Source organism: Podarcis filfolensis, assembly GCF_964270895.1.
Source record: "Podarcis filfolensis genome assembly, chromosome: 6".
NCBI classification, from domain to species: domain Eukaryota; kingdom Metazoa; phylum Chordata; class Lepidosauria; order Squamata; family Lacertidae; genus Podarcis; species Podarcis filfolensis.
The window spans coordinates 37,824,718-37,845,806 of NC_139609.1; the positions used below are offsets into that span (position 1 = coordinate 37,824,718).

Below are 21,089 nucleotides of genomic sequence, written 5' to 3' on the forward strand. Positions count from 1 at the left end.
AGTGATGGATTCCGTTGTTTCCCATAATGCTTTGTAACACAGAAGTCATGGCTGATCATACAGTAAGCCTAGAGCTATGGCTTCAAGAATCTCTTCTCCTGACCTGAATTGTTTTGAAATGTTAATGATACATCAGTATAACACACATGTAAAGTTCAGTGTGCAAGGCTGTGAAGACTACTACTGAATAGTCCAAATACACCATCAGAAAAGTTCCACAAGCTTTAGTAACACAAGCTTCTCTTAAAAGAAACAGAAGTTCCACTCTTAATATATTCAGTTGTATTTATGTAAGCAATGTGTTTAAAAAAATACTTTATAATCAGCTTTTCCAGAATTGCAGATGGCGAACTAGGGAAGGGACACAGGGATTACCAACAGTGCAAAAGTACTATGTGAAAAATTTATAAAAACTAATTTGCAAATTTTTAATTTCTTTCAAAATATCACTTTAAACCCTTTTATAAAGTCCAACAGTCAGACCTGTTGAATTGAAGGTTTGATTCAGACTGCACGCAATGCACTTCATGGATCATGACACAATAGTGCTTAAAAATATACATTACAATTACTATACACAAGCTGCACTGACTTTTCAATCCAATTTGGAAGCAGTATTTTTTTCTTTTCCAAACAGAACTGAAAGCTTCTTGAACAGGTTACTATATTACTAGAATTTTAAATAGTACTACTAGTGCAATGTCTTATCAAGTTATAGTGGCTGCATTTTAAAGAACATGAATAAAATATTGTATAAACACCTGGATAAACAAAATGCACATTACAATTAAATACTTAATGAACAGCTGAGCATTACATATTGATTATGGAATGTCAGGACTTTTCTTAGGCATACCATTGAAAGTAAGATCAAAGACCAAAGTAAAATTTCTGAAAATGTACACAGTGCTATATTTTACTTACAAGCCTGAGAACAATATACTTAGTAACTTTCCTATGAATTGTATTGCAAGCATTTCCACTTGCAAAATATATAGGTAAGGAAGAAAAATAGTTGCAATAAGATTTCTAAAAGCATTGTGCTGCCTTGCTCTAACATACTTTATAGAGACAATCTTTGATACGAGGCTATGAAAACTTTGGATTCCCATATTTAACAAATCTGGGTTTTGCCAACTATGTCACCTCCCAAAAGCAGTTCAGTTTACAAGATGAAGGGTTTAATCTATAGAGGCAAGTCATTCCTGCTGGGAAATACACTGCTTCTGAGCTCTAGACAATAAATATTAGCCCTGTAAGTTAGACCACATATTCTGCCAAAACATTTTAGGAGAAAGCAGGGGGCTCTATTAATAATTAAATAACTTAAGTGACGTCTACAATGAAATGGAGGTTCACATAATTAAGACCAAACATCACACATTTTGCCAAGTTACAGAGTTATCGGGCCAACTTGAAACAGCATGGTTGTAACCTTTAAAGCAAGCCTCAAGACAAGTAGATGGAGAAAACTACAGATAGCCTGATGTAAAAGCAACAAAAACAATACTTCCAATGAGTCATTTCACATGGCAATAAGGGACAAACATGGCAAACCTCTACCATGGCCATTATCCAAATCCTCTTATGGATGGGAATAATGGCTACAGGGACTATTCCTGCCACATTGTCAAGGACATCTGTCAAGCAAATTATTTTTTTAAAAAGGTTACCAGCCTTTACAGTACCTCACAGACACGGGCATATTCATACATATATATGCAATAATTATTCAAAGACTCTTCTGCTTCCTAAGAAACAGTAAGCAGCATAAATCCAAGTGAATTCCTTGGAATGTATGATCAGGCCCAAATATGAGCTGTGCATTTGTTCCTCATCAAGGCTACCAGACCCATTTCACAACTACACTGTGCTCACTGAAATGTAAAAATAATTAATGAACAATGTAATGCCTGACCTTGGCTAACAAGATTTAGCAACATTAAAGCATTTAAGGTTGTCTCATCATAAAAATAAATCTGGAAAAGAATTATAAAAGCAAGAACACTTGTGCAATCAAAGCATCGTCCTAAATTCCAAAATTCTAAGTCACCATTTGTCTCAAGATAGAAATTTGAAAAATTATGGTATTCATAATTGGGTGTGAATTTTAAATATTTAAAAATTTTACCGCTTTCTGAAACATGACTATTACTCTTTTTTTTTTAATAAAAAAGCTTTAGCAAAATAAAATGAAGCTGACAGATCAAATCTCGTAAAAGTTTACCATACTGTACAAGTTATGAAAATTACACACTTGTATTTAGAAATTACAGCTCAATCATGACTTAAGTATTGTAAAAATCTTTCAAAGGCTACAAAGAATCTGGAAAAATACAGAATGTATCTCTTATATCCAGATAAGAATATGGAAAGACATCACTGATGTCAACAATTTTACATATACAAACCTGACTTGGTTTATTTTTAAATATTTCTATATATAAAAAAATATTTTCTCACATACAACTTTCAGGATTTACAGGTATTCCTTAACCACCCAACACTGCTTCTCTTCCTATGGACTGATAAACTATCATCAGATCCTCACTTGTTTTATGAATCCTGCTTTACAATTTTACTATCCAATATTATGGAATTTGACATTGATGACTTTCCAGAGTGTATTTTGCACAGTAGTTTATGTATGTTTTCCTTGAAATGCTAAACAGGAAGCAGTCCTTTTCAATAGAACGTGCTCCAATTAAATGTATCATTCGAGATTTTAAAGGTATACTGTAACTTCTTCAGTCAGGATTAGGAAGCAACCAAAATGTATTTCAAAATCTCAATAAATTATATTAAAGGATTTGAATCTGTAAGGGTAACCTACCAACCCTGAAAATTTTGGACACCCCAAAAATTGCTTGAAGGAATAAAGCCAAACATTCAGTCATCTACCATCTCCTGTTCTTCAAACTTTCCATGGGTCACTGCTTCTGGGTAAATCTCTGAGGAACCTGGACTCTCCTTCTCATTACTATTGACTCTTCTCCTCTTTGCAGGTCTTTCGTTTTTTTCTTCAGGATCATTTTCATTCTTTGAATTTGAATGAGCAAGTTTAGAATGATTGGAAAGGTTTTCAGTTTCATAGCCATTTGTATCAAGATCCACAAGAGGCATTTTTTTGCCAGTTGTTGGTCCATTTATGTGCAATCCCTCAATTTTCACTTCTTCTTTACTTGATAGTTCACCTGGCCCATTAGTGGATACACCTATATCATAAAGAAAACAAAGAAAGACTATGAGCAAGGACTGTAAAATTGCATTTTGGAACAAGTACTTAAACTTATGACCATTTACGGGCATAACATAGGTAAATTCTACCATTACAGAGGCTATGTAATTGCCGCAATCCACTTTAGTTCATGAAATTTCCCATTTAAGTTTACAGCACCACGCCACTTATGTGTGTTTGTGAATCAAGTGTAGATTATAGAACTGTTCACAATGCCCATGGGATATCTGCAATGAGCTTTGGAAAAATGTTTAGTTTAAGAGATTTCAGGTATACTAAGGACATAGAAATTCTACATACCATTTTGATTACTGCTGCTGGTTGTGCTGTCCTCTCTCTCCGAATGGCTGGTGCTGCTGTTAGAAGTTGTGGGAGGTGGGGAGGGAGCCCGACTAGATGCAGCACTTTCACTTTCATCTAAGAGTCGATCCATGTAATCCCTTAAAGGAAGAAAGAAAACATTTGCTCTTCAGCATGGATAGAGTAGAAGTTTAATACAATTGTTTGCTACCAGGATCTTCATTTTCTGTTCAAAGTGCTGTATCAACAGGGTGGCAAAAGGGGAGAAATAGGACCATGTGGGTGGCAGAAACACAAAAGAGGGCTAAGACCACCCAACTTTGGGCTCTGATCCCATCCATTGCTGGTATGCAGCAGCTGACCGGTTACCCTTCAGGAAATTCAACTCCCCCGGCCCCACCCACAAAAAAAGTTTGTCCACCCGTGCTCTAGAACAGTGTTTCCCAACCTTTTTCTGACCGTGGTCCCCTTATGATCTTGTTTCCTTCCTGTGGCCCCCCATGGGTGTAGCCTAGGGGGGCAGCTGCCCCCCATAAATAAGTAAAAAAAATCAATACCAATCTGAGGTTCTGCCCCCTAACAAAAATATTGGCTACACCTTCCTACTGGTAGAAAGGTAGCTATTTAACTGTTTTGCTTGTAAACAGAATTTTACATATTTTACAATTTTTTATAATTTATACAAAATACAATTACATAAAATGATAGGAACATAATGAAATATTGTTGAAGCAGAAAACTATACAATCATGGAGTTGGAAGGGACCCCGAGGGTCATCTTTATAGTGCAACCCCTGCAATGTAGGAAACACATCTAAAGCATCCATGAAGAATGGCCATCCAACCTCTGCTTAGAAACTACCAAGGAAGTTGAGTCCAGAACAGCCCAAGGGAGATCCACATTCCATGTATTATAAAAATTAAAAATACTTATTTGACCCCAGTTATTTGACACAGGGGGGAAACCTACAGATACAATCCAAAAGGCACACAGTATATATGGTATATATATACACAGTATATATATATTCTGTATATTTGGGAGAATTTTAAAAAGCAAGTGGTCCTCACTGATCTGAAGCAAAAATATCTTATCATCCGGAGGAGCCCTGGCTGCCTAGATAAAACACTATAGCCTCACGCTTACCTGGGAGTAAGACCCACTGAACTCAATGTGGCGTTCTTCTGAGTAGGCAGTTATTTACTCAGCTAGGCACTGGGGTGGATTTCACCCCATGCCTTGCAGAATTGGGCAGACAGCTCTGATTCACGTGGGGCTGGGGTGGATTGCACCCTGTGGCTTGCAGAGTCAGGCCCAGGCTGCCACCGGGCCCAAGCAGCTTGCCCAGCCCTACCCATTGCCACCCCACTACCACATTTACCCGACCTGGGGGCTCTGGATCACGGGCTCTACTAGTCAAAACGGGAGTAGAGTGATTGCCCTCTCCACTGGAAATGAAACCAGGACTGCTCCAAGAAATGCACAGGGCAAAAAGGAGCACTAGGCCCTGGTAGGCCGCCCCCTTACTTACTTGTGATTGACCAAGCAGATAGTCAGCCAATAAGTATTTTTAAAAACATGTTTCTTCCCCCCCTTCAGTTCTCACTTCCCGCTGTGGCCCCTCGTGCTGTGGTCCCCCATTTATATGATTTTCACCTGTGCCCCACTGGAATATCCTGGGGGGCCATATGGCCTCTGGTTGTGAAACACTGCTCTAGAACATCATTCCAGTAAGACAAACATTAGTGGAAAGCACACAGCAGTCTATGTACAAATTAATTTTAATTTTTGCAAGGACATCAATTGTAGAAAGAAGCAGTACTGCACAACTGGAAAAAATATTGTTCATACTTGATAAAGAAACAAGACTTCATAAGACAACATCAACTATTTCTTGCCATTGGTGCTACACCATCTGTGAAACTCAGGAAGGCTTGGCAGTGCCTGGCAAAACACCTTTAAAGTTTCCCCATGCTTTTATGGTATTTTATGCCACTTATATCTGTTCTTTATGTGTCTTATACTTCTTTGTAAGCAACCCTGCTCATTTTCCATTGGAGGGTGGCATACACATTCTTAAACTGAAGTCTCCATCAAGCTCACTCACTCCAAAATGTGTTTTATTTATGCTTATTTTGCTGTAAGTCACAGCAAACTTCTGTGTAACAAGCGACTAACAAGTCTAATAAATCAAACTGCTTGGAGACAATTATGCCAGCTACAATTTTTCATGGAACTCTACTCCCTTGGTTTGACATTACATTGCTGGGTACTGTAGTATCGGGAGGTTTTTAATGCTTGATATTTTTACTGTTTTTAGATATGCTGTAAGCTGGCCAATTATAATAATTGCCAGGTATTTACTCACCACTTTGAGGGCTCCCTGGCCAAAAAGCACTATAAAAGACAGACAAGAGCTGCTGTGCTAGGAAAGCCAGCCTGCTGGACTTAGATCAGAATCTAACTGAATGCTAGACTTAGAGGGATCTAGATTCAAACGCTAGACTTAGGAGAGACCTGGCTTCTTGTAAGTGGAACTCTGACTAGGAAGAGCACACATTCATTTCCCATTTCTACACAAACACAAACCAACCAAAATTGATTACAGCTTACGTTACACCAGGATGCAAGTTGTACTTCTTTTTACCAAATCGTGTCTGTTGAGCAAAGAAGTCGTATCGTTCCGATTTTTTCCACATGTAGTAAAATGCTATGCATTCTCCAACAGATCTTGTCCGTACCTTTGAAAAATGAGTAAACCAAATACTTACTCTGCTTTCTATATAGACTTATGAAACACACTCTGAGATGACAAGACTTGGAGTTGAGGGATTGTTCAAAATGGGGACATTTAGGCAGATTAACACCTTAGGGGTGTGCCCCTGAATGACCAGCCAAGCAAACTGCCCTTGCTTCTCCCTCCCAAAACACCACATTACATGTTAAGCTAGATACGGTAAATAGCACAGTCTTGCTCAGAAGCAGATATGGAACATTAAGGCAATTTTTGCTCTGAATTACTCAGTTGCTTGTTCTACACCCAGGTTTATTGCACTTGGTCTTTAAATCATTACCCAATTCACTAACCTTATTTGCCTGAATCAAGTGAAAATCCTTTCCATAAGCCTTCAATCCTTGTTCAAAATTTCTACATTCTTCTTCTGTCCAGACAGATAGTTCCTCTGAATTTATGAAATATAATACAAAAGCATATAAATGAAATTATTATTTAGTTTATCTGTATACCACCCTTCATCCAAAGATCACAGGGTGGTTCACAACATAAAAATACAAAAGGAGAACACAAATTACATAATAAACCAAGAACAAGAAAACATTGAAAAGGCCATAGAATACTCATGGAAGGGGCACACAAAGAAGGGCTTTAGATGATGTTTGCAGAGTCCAGGTTGGTATATACCGTATTGGCGCAAATATAAGCCGCACCCTCAAATAAGCCACACCTTTAAAATTCGGGGGGGGGGGGGGAGAGAAAAAAAGACAATAGCCAAATATAAGCCGCTCCCTTAAAATTGGGTTACAGGCTTAAAATCGCTGCGGTTGGTAGAATTCAAACTCCGAGCCCATTTAAGCCTTTGATCTTGCAAGCTCATACAATTGCTCAAATGGCAAATTGCTATTCAATTGCTACAATTCCGTAGGCACTCACACCTGCAAATGGCAAATGAGCAGTCTTGAGCTCACAAATCAGCAAAAAAACAATTTTTTTTGTTCCATTTTACCGTATGTATGTTTCAGCATTGGTATCGTCAAAGCCCATTTTTGTAAGGCTGCAAATTTAAGCCGCACCTTAACTTTTAACGGTTGGAATTCGGGGAAAAAGTGAGGCTTATATTCAGGCCAATATGGTATCGGGAGAGGTGGTCCTTGAGATTATTGCATTCCTGATCCATTCAAGGCTTTATAGGTCAAAACCAGCGCTTTGAATTGGGCCCAGAAACTAACTGGCAGCCAGTGTAGATGGGTCAGGATATACATTATATGCTCAAGCTATCTTGTCCTGATGATCACCCTAGCCACTGAATTCTGCACCAGCTGAAGTTCCCAAAGTGCCTTCAGAAGCAGCCCCATGTACAATGCATCAGTTTGAATAATCTAGCCTAGAGGTTCTCAGAGCACAGACAACTAAAGTTGGGCTATCCGTGTCCAGATAGGGGTGCAGCTGGGCCACCAGGTGAAGCTGATGGAAGGTGGTCCACACCACTGAGGCCACCTGAGCCTCAACCAACAGCAAATGACCCAGGAGTAGCCCCAAGCTACAGACCTACTCCTTCAGAGGGAGTGTAACCTCATCAAGACCAGGCAACCTCCCCTCCATCTGGTCTAGGGAACCACTCACTAACAGTGCCTCAGCTCTAAGTCAAAAAATTAGCCAATATACATAGTCATATGCAGACATCTCTTAACCATAACTTTGGGGGGATGGGTGGAGAGAGATTGAACAGGAGGGGATTGTTTACTATCTACACAAAAAGCACAAATGGGGAGCGAAATGCTTGCCTTGTTGCACCCTGTGCAATCTTATCTAATTTCCAGATCACAACTAATGTTGTATTCTGCTGCTTTAAACTTTAAGTTGTTTTCCCACAACAGTATTACAACATAGTATATATTAACCCCACCTCCACTTTATATATGAATGAGATAGATGTGTGCATAGTTGCTGTATCAAATCTACTTAGGCATATATGTTATAGAAATAAATTAATTAATTTTAAAAATTGTCCAGTAGCACCTTAAGAGACCAACTAAGTTTGTTCTGGGTATAAGCTTTCATGTGCATGCACATGAAAGCTTATACCCAGAACAAACTTAGTTGGTCTCTAAGGCGCTACTGGACAATTTTTTATTTTTATTTATTTATTTTGACTGCGTCAGACGAACACGGCTACCTACCTGAATATATGTTAGACAATTTTACTAGGACTCAGTTATATTTAAAGAAACTAGAACTTTTAGAATCACAGAATTCTAGAGTTGGGAGAGATCTACAAGGGTCATCTAGCGCAAGGCAGCTAAAGCGTCTCTGCCAGATAGCCACCCAAACTCGGATTATTCCTCACCAAGGAAGGAGTTGTATCTGTTGTATCTGAAGAAGTGTGCATGCACACGAAAGCTCATACCAAGAACTAACTTAGTTGGTCTTTAAGGTGCTACTGGCAGGAAAAAAAAATTTTTGTTTTGACTATGGCAGACCAACACGGCTACCTATCTGTAACAAGGAAGGAGAGTCCACCACCTCCTCCATTCCAATCTCAAACAGATCTTACTGTCAGAAAAGTCATCCTAAGAATCTCCTTTCTCGTTATTTTTATCTTTTGGTTCAGATTCTACCTTCCAGAGCAGCAGAAAACAAGCTTGTTCCATATTGTGACAGCCCTTCAGATATCTGAAGATGGCTATCCTAGCTCCTCTCAGTCTTCTCTTCTCAAGGCTAAACATACCCAACTCCCTCAACTGGTTATCTTAAGGCTTGGGTTCCAGACCCTTGATAAATCTTGGTTGCCCTCCTCTGCACAGATTCCAGCTTTTTGATATCCTCCTTAAACATTTGTCCCTACTGAAATACATTTTGATAGTTTTGGCCCAGTTCTGCAACTTGTTAAAGCCATTTTGAATGCTGATTCTATATTCTGAGGCAGCGCTTCCGAAAGGTACAATAATCGTATATGCCTTTTGAGTTTTGTCTTACCACTGCACCACCTTCTCAGGCGAATGTAATTTGGGGGTAGTTTTAATAATATTATTTTATATTTGAATTGTTTTATGCAGCTAAAAAAACCTATGATAAAGTAAAACAAAAAAATTATGCTGCCCACCCTTTGAAACCCTTTCATGTACCCTAGGGAGCACATGTACAACACTCTGGTGGCACCTGCAATTTGATGAGCATCCCATCTATTCCTTCATTCAAGTCACAACACCAGGCCCAGGACAGACCCTATGGCACCCCACTTGTCATTCTTTTCCAAGAATAATGAGGAACCATTGATGTGCACTCTTAGTGTTCCATCAGTCAAACAGCTACAAATCAACATAATAGTAACTACCGTATTTTTCACCCTATAGGACACACTTTTTCCCCTCCAAAAATGAAGGGGAAATGTGTGTGCATCCTATGGGGCGAATGCAGGCTTTCGCTGAAGCCTGGAGAGCCGCAGCGCCAGCCCCACAAGGTCGGGGGACAGCGGGGAGGCAGCCACCATCCCGCTGTCTCCCAATGTGGTTTGGAGGCTGACGGCAGGGAGACGCGTGCTTCTCCCCGCCGAAAGCTCCGGGGACAGCGGGGAGGCGCAGCACGTCTTCCCGCTGTCCCCGGACCTGGTCTGCAGGCGGGCGGTGGGGAGAAGAGCGCTTCTCCACGCTGCCTGCCCCGCAAGCGCCTGGGGGGGAAAAAAAATTTTTCCCCCTTTATTTCCCCCCAAAAAAACTTGGTGCATCCTATGGGCCGGTGCGTCCTATGGGGCGAAAAATGCGGTAATAAGTACACTTGAAGGGTGGGAAAACTCTCAAGAGTAAACTAAATTATTGTAATTTTTTAATGTACCTTTCATTTCCTTTTGCATTTTTTCATTTATTTTGTTTCACTGAAATATTTGCAATAAAAAAATTAAAACCATAAATATTAAACTGAATTATTTTAAGATCTCTAAAATAATGGATGGATGGAATATATATATTTGATATATTAAAGGGCTCTTAATGGGATTGTAATGTTAGGAAGCTTTTTAAATTGGCTGTTTTCATTAAAGGTATTTTTAATGATAAAATATACATACCTCGGGCTGCTTTTACATTAAATCTTAATCTTCTTAGTGCCTCTTCTATATCAAAATTGCATTTCACTAATTCATACAAAGCCTGGGAAAGAAGGAAGAAATTATGATCTTCTCAACTATTGTTTAAAAACACTGGAACAAAATCAGTTGTTTCTGTTTTTAAAATCCAGTGTTAAGACAAAGCTAGATCCTGCTGTAGAATCTTAGAACTGTAGAGCTGGAAGGGACCCTGAGGATCATCTAGTTCAACCCCCTGCAATGCAGGAATATGCAGCTGTCCCATATGGGGATCAAACCTGAAACCTTGGTGCTACCAGCACCATGCTCTGACCCACTGAGCTATCCAGGTAAGGAACATAGATTTCATATTTCCCAATACATATAAAATTCTGAATCCTGCACCACTCAAAAACATTAGGCAGCCAAGATGAGGGAGTATAATGTGACACACAACAAAATAACCACAAGGAATTTTAAAGCCGCTAAGAGTTCCAAGTGTCTTAAATACCTGCTCATTGTCTTTAATATGAGATCCTTCAGGAATTGCATCTATTCCTCTCTCATCACCTGTTCGTCTAGAGGCTTCATTAAGGAATTCGATCACTTTCTCTTCAGACAAGTAATCTGGATTCCACAGCAACTGGTCATCATTTTCATATACTAAATTAGAGAAATCAAGACATTATATATTGTCTTAACATCATCTATCTTTAAACCTATCTACCAAAATTATTTCCATTTACCTCCAAAACAAGCTGAAATGCTAAACAGACTTCCTTGACGGCATTTCTGCCAATAATTCTACACAGAATGTATGGTTTTCTCGAAGAAAACCAGACTTATTTCTGAGTAGATAACACAGGGCTGAGCTGTAAAGCTGGCAAACCTGAAGAGTTGAGTTCTACTGGTTCACTAATAATTGGCGGCAACTTGAAGGATATATATTCATTGGTGACATTATGCAAAGTCTAACTCTTGTAAGTGGGCAACTCAGTTTTATCACTTTGCTCTGATGGGAAGCTGTGTGCAACAAAGTAAGTATTGACTCATCATTCATGACAAAAAGCATTGGGGATTGAGACTTCTAACATCTTTGCTTCCCCAGCACCTCTTGTACCTGCTACAAGATCAGCAGGTGTTGCCCAGTGATGAAGCCCTGGACTATGAGAGTCTTAATAGCTGTTACTTTGTCTGTCAGTTCCAGGCCAGGAAATTCAGCTGAATACAATTATACTATTGCCTAAATAAATAAATATTCCTTACACAGCAGTTTTCCAGTAACCAAAATAAAGATTCTTATAGAGATTCACTAGGTCATGAGCTTGTTTCTCATGACCATTTTTAACATGATAAAATTAATCAATAGTGACTTTTACCAATGGAATTAATGTGATAATCACATTGCAAAATTATGAGAACTGCTAAAGTTTACCTCAATCATGAACCTCATTGGCCACCTTTTCCCCTAAACATCTTACCTCAAATTTGTCAGATCTCTTAATTTGGATCAAATTACCACCACAGCATTAACAGTAATTAAAGTTTACCTTTTTCGTTTTCTTTGTATTTAGATATCCCAACTGGAATTTCAGCTTGAAACATGGAGCCCACCATGATTTCCTATATAAAAAAACACATTCACAATAACCAGAAGTGTAATTGAGCACCCATCTGTTGCTATCTATGTATATTATTAAAAAATATGTAGGTTTAACACAATATGAATGCATCCAATCACTAGAAAATGCAGTTTGAGAAAAATACCTCACTTTAATGAGGTAAGTACTCTGTATTGAGGTAGCACCATCCATTTAACCTGTGGACAAGCTATGAAGTGACAGCAACGTTCCCTTCTGAACAGTCAATTATCTGTCAAAATTGTTCAGTGTGCAGCTTTCAGATTGGATAAAGATGATAAAAAGATGTGGAGTTGTATTGTTTCCATTTTTTAAAGTGACACAAAGGTGCAGAAGTTGCCAACAAAAACATGTTTCACAATGCAGTTGATTTTGTCTTCTTATATACTACTTAAAAGTAATAAATAACCCCAAGGCAGTTTCCATCTAGCAAATCAAATGCCATCAATAAAAATAACAGCAAATAACCAACAACAATCAATTCAACAGCGCAAATTGAGACTAAGAATCAGGCATGCCCTTCATATGCTCATGTGAGCAAGTGCCCTTCACATGCAGTGGGCATCCATGAGAGCTATGGCTAAGAGGAGGAGGGGTTCAGTAACTGTGGCACCACTAAAGATAAGGCCCTGCGCCAGGTCTCCACTCAGTGAACTGAAGCTGCTAGTTGGACCACCAGCAGGGTTTTCTGCCAAATTCAAGAGTGTGGGCTGACATGGGGAGAGGTGGTTCAACAAATGTGTACCCACAAGACGTGAAGGGCTTTATATATTAGTTTAAGCACAAAGAATTGGCCCTGGTAACAAATATGAAGAAGTTCAGATCCCATAGAATAGGTTTTACATAACATTGCACATAACTGCCTGTAAGGACTCCTACAGCTACATCCTGCACTAGCTGCAGTTTCCAGGCAGTCTTCTAGGGCAACCCAACATAGAGGGCATTACAGTAGTCTGAACAGGAGGTGGCCAGAACATGCAGAACAGTGGTGAGGCTGTCTCATTCCAGAAATGGCCTTAGTGGGCACACCAGCTGGAGCTGAAAATCGCTCCAAACCCTCTGATGCCTGCACCCAAAGGGCACTCACAATGTTCTAGAATACCTTCTTTATTTATATAGTAGCCACATATGCTAATATAGTATTACCTTTTTCCAGTCTTCTGAAGGAATATAATCTTCGTCTTCTTCAGATTCCTCTTCTATTTCACTGTCTATATACAAAAACCAACAACTTTTGCTTAAATGTTAATAGCTACTCTGAGTCGCATTCCTTCAAATACAGTATATCCTAGAGACAGTTTTCTCAAAGTTAATTGGGCATTGAGACATGATGTCACAACCAACTCTATGTGACGACTTGAGGCAGAGATCTCCTTACTGAGTAATACAAAGAACTGTAAGAAGCAAGCAGATGCTTCCCTTTCCTTACCCTGTTCTCCAATGGAAGCTAGGGACACCTCAACCTTCAGAAAAGCACCTCATTTTCTGTAAATCAAACAACTGCATGTTCTGAATCCTCTACATATCCAAGTCTGATGAACAAGAACCACTGATCTTGGTGGTTAAAACTGAGGAAGCCAGCTTCTAACACTACTGGGGCTGGGGGGCAGGGAGAAACTGATTGTAATGTTGGGAAAAATATTTCTACAAGTCCCAACACACATGCTGAAGTCCTTCCAGACATCTGAAAGGAACTAGAAAAGGCTCACTTCACTGCCTTTGCCTCTCACCAGATTTGCCAAATAAATGTGTAAATTTCTAGCTATTTCCTTATATGTATGGAGCCAACATGTATATTACAGATTTATGACTTGGCCCAAAATCTCCAATCTTTTCATCATTTCACAGCGTTCCTATCCCCACTAGGAGCCAGCAAAAGATTAACATCCACAGAATTCATCTTACAAGGTCTAGGAATGATCTAAATAGGATGAGTTTTCCACAGCTTACTAACCATCACTACAGTCCTGCCCCTCACCCCCCCATTTTCTCCTAATAATTCCAATATTTGCCAAAGAGCATACATACAAAAGAATTAAAATAATTAGTAATTAAAATAATTAAAATAATTAATTAATAATCAAAATGTGCCTATATAATTGTTTTTAAAAAGGAAGAACACAAACAAAATTACACCTTATTACTTGCAAGCAGAAACTTGCTTTTGGCACTTGTGAGAGTACTTAAACTATGGGAAGTAAGGAAAAGGCTTATCTCATTCAGTTTTTGGTATGAGAATTCTCAAACACTTATATGGGATCAAATTACAAGAGCTGTTAAAATGTCTGAAAACAGGTTTAGATGACAATGCTTAATACTTTAAAAGACATACTTGCATCAAAGTATTTACACCGCCGTGGGCGAATTATCTCCTGTACAGCAGAGGGCACCGGATCATCGTTGGAGGACTGTGTCTCATCCTCTTGACCAGATGAATCCTTTATGACCTCCTCCTTACAAACAACGAAACAAGACAGCAGCTATTATCATTTCTGCCCTACTTACACAAGTTAACATACAAAATAAAATTGGTATAATTGACAGTGCATCATAACCCATAACAGTAAGAAGTGATGCCTTAAAAACCAAGTGGAAAAGAAAAATGAAGCAGATTAACATACTAAAATCATACATAAGCTGCACACTGAAAAAAGAAGTTTAACATGTTTTTAAAAACTAAAAGAGGCACAGATGATCTGCACAAAGAAGGCATTCCATAGTACCACTAACCACTGTCACATACCCACCCAGGACCAAAAAAAGGGCTTCTGATGCTTATCTTAATATCTGGCAAACTTCTGCAGCAACACAGTTCCTGAGGCAACCTGGTCCCAAGTCATTAAAGGCTAGAACCAATGCTTAAAACTGAGGAAGCCAAAAAAAGAAAAGAAAAGCAGCTAACTGTTTGCTACTGTTGTTATTTTAAAGGGGGAACTTGCAAGCTGAAATCTGCTTTTGGCAATTGTGAGTGCAGATTTAGGGATGGGAAGTAAGGAATATGCTCAAATCTTTCATCCCCAACTAGGAATCTGGCCACTGACTAATTGAGGTTTTCCAGGCTTTCTTTAAAGGAAAACCCACAGAGAGAGCACTGCAGTAGTATAACCTGGAAGTAACTAGGGATGGATAACTGAGAGTGGGTCTGTACTGTTCATTAAAAGATCGTAGCTGGCAAATCACCACTTTGAGGCAATCTATCTAGGAAAAAGCAAAACCACTGAAATAATGTAATATAACATCATCACCATTACAGAATTAGAGTTTGAGGAGTTCCATTTAGCCCAGACTTCACCAACCTAGTGCCCTCCACAGCCAGCATGTTGGCAAAAACTGATCTAGTCCAATCCCCTGTTTGACCTAGGGTGTCCAGATTTACAACATCCCTAACAAATGGCTAGCTAGTCTCTGGTTGAAGACGTCCTATAAGGAAACAAATACCACCCCCTACATCAGGGATGACTATTGTATGACTCTCCAGATGCTAAACTGTAACTCAGGCACCCCCAAACTCAGCCCTCCAGATGTTTTGTGACTACAGCTCCCATCATCCCTAGCTAACAGGACCAGTGGTCAGGGATGATGGGAATTGTAGTCCCAAAACATCTGAGGGCCAAGTTTGAGGGGGTCTGCTATAACTCTCATCAGCTCAACCCAGAATAGCCAATGGTCAGAGGTGATGGGAGGGTCTCAGGTTTACCACCTCTGATTTGTGTAACTAATTCTTTTGTTGACTTGTCGAGAAGTTTCTCATAATGTTCACATGAATCTACTCTCCTGTAACTTAAACCCATTAGCTCTAATCTAGTCCTATGGAGAAGCAGAAAACATTTTATTTTGCCCACTTGCACATGACAGACTTCTAAAAATTTGAAGAGGGCTATCATATCCCTCCTTGGGCTTCTCTTCAGGAGGATAAACATACCCAGTTCCTTCAACCTTTCCTACATGCTGCCATCCTCTAAGCACATTCTAATGTATCAGTTTTTCTTACTGTGGTACCCAGAGCTAGAAACAGAAGTCTAAATGAGCTCTGACAATTGCACAATAAAATTGTAACCATTACTTCCTGTGCCTTGCAAATTTTTGGAAATCTCTGACTTGGTTCAGTTTAAAACTGTATTCATGTACTGCAGATGCATTACACTAGTTCAGCCTATGATCAACTTCAGGAGGCTCAGAAGGCTACCACGGTTGATGGTATCAAAGGTTGTTGAGAGGTCCGAGAGAAGTAATAGGGTTTCACTCCTTCTGCCCATCTCCGGTGCAGGTCATCCACCAGAATGGCCAAGGGAATTTCAATTCCAAAATCAGACCAGAAACCAGCATGGAACAGATCCAGATACTAAATCATGGAATGTCTAGATGAGAAGCTAGCACATACTTGAAAGCTTGCCCAAATAATAGAGTTTTGACACAGATCAAGTTGACTTGTAAGAGAGGTACAGGAACTATGCCATCTCTTAGAGGCTTTGGTCACCTCTAAAATACAGAATGGCATACAGAATGGAGTACCAAAATAATAGCAGCAATAATAACAATAATAATTTAAATTTATATACTGCCCTATACCCACAGGTCTCAGGGCAGTTCACAGGATAAAATTACAATATAAAACACGAAATACATAATCAAAATAAAAACAAGAACTCAAAACCTCCCCACAAATAATCAGAGAGAGAAAATAGAACTTAAAACACACATATACAGTATTTGTAATAAAAAATATAAAAATAAGGACCCATCAGGCATCATGGAGTAGATTAAAAGGTCAATTTAACTGTCTTTCAAATCAAAAAAAATTAGCCATTGTTTTTCCCCCAATTGCAATCATTCATAGAAGCTCTTTGATCCAGTGGAGGCTTCCATGAAGGGGCACTGGGAGGCAATTTTCTCTTACTCCCCTTTCCTTCCGCAGCCCTTGTCCCCATCCCCTTAAATGGGAAAGCAGTGAGCATGTAAGTGGTAAACCTCAACTACTCAAGCTGCCTGCCATGTCAGCAGGAAAAACTAACTGAAAAGTATCCATTACTAGGACCCATGCTAGTTTTGACTGCAATTTGTTTTAAGCAGTTTTAATGCTGTATTTTGTATTACTGTAACCTGACAGTGCAGGACATGTAACAAATCTAAACAAGAAGTGCTCATAGCAATTCTCATCTCTCTCCACCTGGGACAGTTCTTCTGCCTGGCAATTTTGCAGATGCAATGGTGGCAGAAAATTAGGTTGTTTTTCCCCCTGCCATCACTTACACTGCAACATGGGCTCTGTGTTAGGTTGGATACTTTCTAAAACTTCTGCCACCTGTGCTCCAACCATAGCACTAATCATTTCATTGCCCTCAATTGCTAATTAAGTCAATTTCTTTCAGCTTAAATTATTCAGTTATACACCAGAAGTTTCATTGCCACAGAGGAACACAACACATGACAACAACAGAACAATGGTAGTTCAGTTAATACTTATAACATGTCACATAGTCTTTCCCTATAGCTTTTCACCAATCACTCAAGCTGTCCTGAAACACATACAGATGAACAATGATGTGAGCTATATTGTACTTACAGTGGTACCTCTGGTTACAAACTTAATTCGTTCCGGAGGTCTGTTCTTAACCTGAAACCGTTCTTAACCTGAGGTACCACTTTAGCTAATGGGGCTTCCCGCTGCTGCCAGCGCACAATTTCTGTTCTCAACCTGAGGTACAGTTCTTAACCCGAGGTACTACTTCCGGGTTAGAGGAGTTTGTATCCCGAAGTGTTTGTAACCCGAGGTACCACTGTATTTTGCAAGTTTGTATTGAAAAACTGAGAAAGCTGATGATTTGTTTAGATTCAGGTTTCTTAAAAGTCTGAGACAAATTGCCATTAACCACCTAGTCAGAAGCACAAGATCTACTTAGTACTCCACTCCCCCTGAGACAATTATCCTGGAGTATCTAGTTATAGTTATACAATTTGTCAAAGCTTCTGCAATTCCTGACAAAACACAAAACATTCAGATGAAATTGCCAAGACTGGAATATGAACCTCAGGAGGCACTCAAAGAAAAGAAAAGATTGCAGCAGAGTCCCAGAAAGAAATTTTCTGAGAGTATCTCTTTACACCAGCAATGTCTTACTTGCATTATTTACTGTGAAAAATGTGAGGGCAAAATGTTCTAAAGAAAACTTGAGGGTCTTTATTCCACAGCATCACCAAAGCAATAAAGCACTGTCCATCACAGGTAATGGAGCAAAAGGGGCAAGACAATATGCTTTAGTAGACAAAACGCTTTAGTAGACAAAACTCTGATGGCAAAATATTACGCAATGTTTTCAGTAACCAAGTGTTCTTTCTTGGGTAAACTTTCTGCATGATTCTCTGCACTATCCTAACCTGTAGTATGTTGTACAGATTATTTTTTAAAGGTTAATATGGAAATAAGTCATGGAATTTGCCACCTAACTGCATGTTTGAATTGAACAGTAAATGCTATTGGCAATGGGAATGAGAGATGTGTTTGTGATCAACTACCCAGAGGACATTGTTATAATGGGTGGCAAATAAATAAATAAATAAATAAATAAATAAACCGCCCCTTTTTGTTTTCGTGATATAAGCTTGCTTTAGTGCTATCCATAATGTTTATCTCAATAGTTTAAAGCAGGGTAGACAATATGTTGCTGGACTACAAATTCCATCATGACTGAAAGATTTTTCCTTCAAATTCCAGCTTGAGGTCAAACCAAGATCCAAAAGAAAAAAATTCCTTTGAATCCCTAGTCTGAAATTGTGTGTTCCTGATTCTTTCTCTGCATCAAAAATAAGTCAACACTTCTGGAATTTTGCACCTTTTTCTATCACTGTGCAAGAAGGCAGAAAAGACGACCAAATTCAAAAAGTGCTGACTTTTTTTTTACATGTGTGTGTTCTTCTTTCTTTTAGCCATAGCTTGAACTTGTTTTAGTTTTTCTTAATGCTTTAAACTGTTTTAAATACGGTTTTGTGGGGGTGGGGTTGTTCTATTGTATGGTCACTTTATTGTTTGCTGCCCTGGGCTCCTTAAGCAAGAAAGAAATTTAATGAAGGAAAGCCAACATTTCTGCCCCAAATGTCATATATGATGTCAGGCTTGAGAAAGAAAGTAAGTTTGCTCAAAATGGCCTGGTAGGCCAACTTCTCAGACCAGGCCAGCATTACACTACACTCAGATCTTTCTGGGACTGTTCACCCATTTCTTGACCCTCAGATCATACTATAAAATGAAACTAGGAGTAGATATTGAGCTTACATCCTTCCTCACTCACTTTCCCCAGACTACTGACTGAACTAAGGAGATTTGGAGAAAGAAGCATCAGGGTAACGTAGTCATTTAAATGTAAGCAAACATAGGTTCTTCATTGTTCATGTTATTCCCAGGTAAATGGAGTTTAGGGATTTACATGAGATTCCTGCATTGCAGGGGGTTGGACTAGATGATCCTCGGGGTCCCATCCAACTCAACAATTCTATGTTTCAATGACTCCAATGTCCATTCCACCCCAAGTAAATCTTTGAAAGCAAGTACATTTTGTGTCCTTAGTTAAAGGCAGAAGCTCTAGGTTTTTTCTATAATCAAGGAGTATATAAATGTTATGAAATAAATAAATTCAAAGGGCAAAAGAGAGAGTATGCACTCATGCACACACAACAATCGCAGCTATGCCTCCTTGATACAGTCCTATAGCAGCAGTCAGTTCCAGCTTTCCCTTTTGGCCTTTATCAACCTACACACACAAACACACACACACACAAAACTAGGAACCAAAAGCACAGTCCAAGTTTAAATACTAATCTTTACAGCAGCTTCACTAAATAATACCAGCTTTAAGGAACAGATATGCTAGCTTGCCAAAAGTACACGATAGGAAGCACACAATAGCACAGACCAAGTTTTCAAATTAGTAAGTCTAACTCACTTTATTTTCTCCACTGCACCCACTGTTGTTATCATTATCTTCACCCTCACCCTCCTCCTCCTCCTCCTCTTCTTCCTCTTCTGGTAGTGGCACAGTACCATCATAGCCGTAACGGCTAAGAAGCTCATGAATTGGCATATCACCTTCCTAAAAAGAATTAAAACAGGAAATTATAATAATTCCATGAATTTTATACCAATGTTGTAATCTATAGGCTGTCTGGTCAACAGTGGCTACAACTGTCCTCTGGAGAGCAGATGACAGCCTGCATGTATTGTCCTCTGACTCAACTCTATCCTGCTCTTTTCAAGGCAGAGCAAAGACAGGATGAGGCACTGGTGCAGTTTGATACGATGATACCATAGCAATCTACACCCCCAGGCACAAGAAAAGCAAAATCATTCCCTCTATAATGTTTCCTGCTCTGCATATGTAGAGAGAAAATAGCACAGAGACTGATCACTATCCCTTCTGTTGGGCTTGACAATGGTAACGATGAGGACAAGGGGCATGACAATTGGAGCAGGGGTTGGGTGATCTCCATCTTAGTAATTAGCAGCAAAGTTCTTTTACAGTAGGCACAGATTACAACACATACATGAAAGAGAAACTATAGAGTGGGGAGGGTTTCTACAGAATGAAATGACAATAATATCTAATCTTCAACAGCTATGGTGTGTGTGTGTGTGTGGCAAGGACATTGGGGGGGGGGAGAGATTTATTGCCTTTGACATGATGATCCCATTGCTCTGGTTGGAAAAATTTCCCCCAGAGAAATATTTTTGCAGGTCAACAATGGATTTACACCAAAGAATAGAGAAATATTTTCAGTCCGAGGGCTACATTCCCTTCTAGTGCTTGGTGGATCCAGAGGCAAGAATGGTAACAATGAATGTACATATTATCTTTGTACATTAGGTTAGTTTCTACACACGCTCTCACACACCCCTCTCTATCCTCCATCCAAGGAAGCAAGATTATCAGAATTCAGGGACACATTCTAGCCAGGCAAAAACACTCAAGGAGAGTGTGCAGTTGGGTCAATAGAGGTGTGATGAGGAGGGGAAGAGGAGGAGGTGGCTTGGGGAGGAACTGAGCTACCAGATAAGAGTGGTTTGGAATGACACATTTGGATCAAAGTTCTCAACCCATTAGGACTTATATCTCATCACTCCT

General features: G+C 39.3%; 1 protein-coding gene and 1 long non-coding RNA gene across 5 annotated transcripts in view; both read right to left on the reverse strand.

Moving 5' to 3' along the window:
* Positions 1–271: 271 nt before the first annotated feature.
* The window catches only part of MIER1 (MIER1 transcriptional regulator), a gene marked incomplete at its 5' end in the record, with an annotated part of 74,744 nt that continues 53,926 nt past the window's right edge, over positions 272–21,089 (reverse strand). For all 4 annotated transcript variants that reach the window (XM_083621167.1, XM_083621168.1, XM_083621169.1 and 1 more), the window contains 10 exons: positions 272–3,215; positions 3,539–3,678; positions 6,153–6,280; positions 6,627–6,721; positions 10,340–10,421; positions 10,848–10,999; positions 11,887–11,959; positions 13,123–13,187; positions 14,309–14,429; positions 19,914–20,060. In XM_083621167.1, coding sequence (XP_083477293.1) covers positions 2,890–3,215; positions 3,539–3,678; positions 6,153–6,280; positions 6,627–6,721; positions 10,340–10,421; positions 10,848–10,999; positions 11,887–11,959; positions 13,123–13,187; positions 14,309–14,429; positions 19,914–20,060 — 1,329 coding nt within the window. In that variant the 3' untranslated portion in view covers positions 272–2,889. The remainder of the gene's footprint in view (positions 3,216–3,538; positions 3,679–6,152; positions 6,281–6,626; positions 6,722–10,339; positions 10,422–10,847; positions 11,000–11,886; positions 11,960–13,122; positions 13,188–14,308; positions 14,430–19,913; positions 20,061–21,089) is intronic.
* On the reverse strand, positions 7,018–9,416 carry LOC310765772. Its single transcript, XR_014549794.1, has 2 exons — positions 8,797–9,416; positions 7,018–8,649 (listed from the first exon to the last, which is right to left on the reverse strand). It is a non-coding gene; the product is annotated as an uncharacterized lncRNA (long non-coding RNA).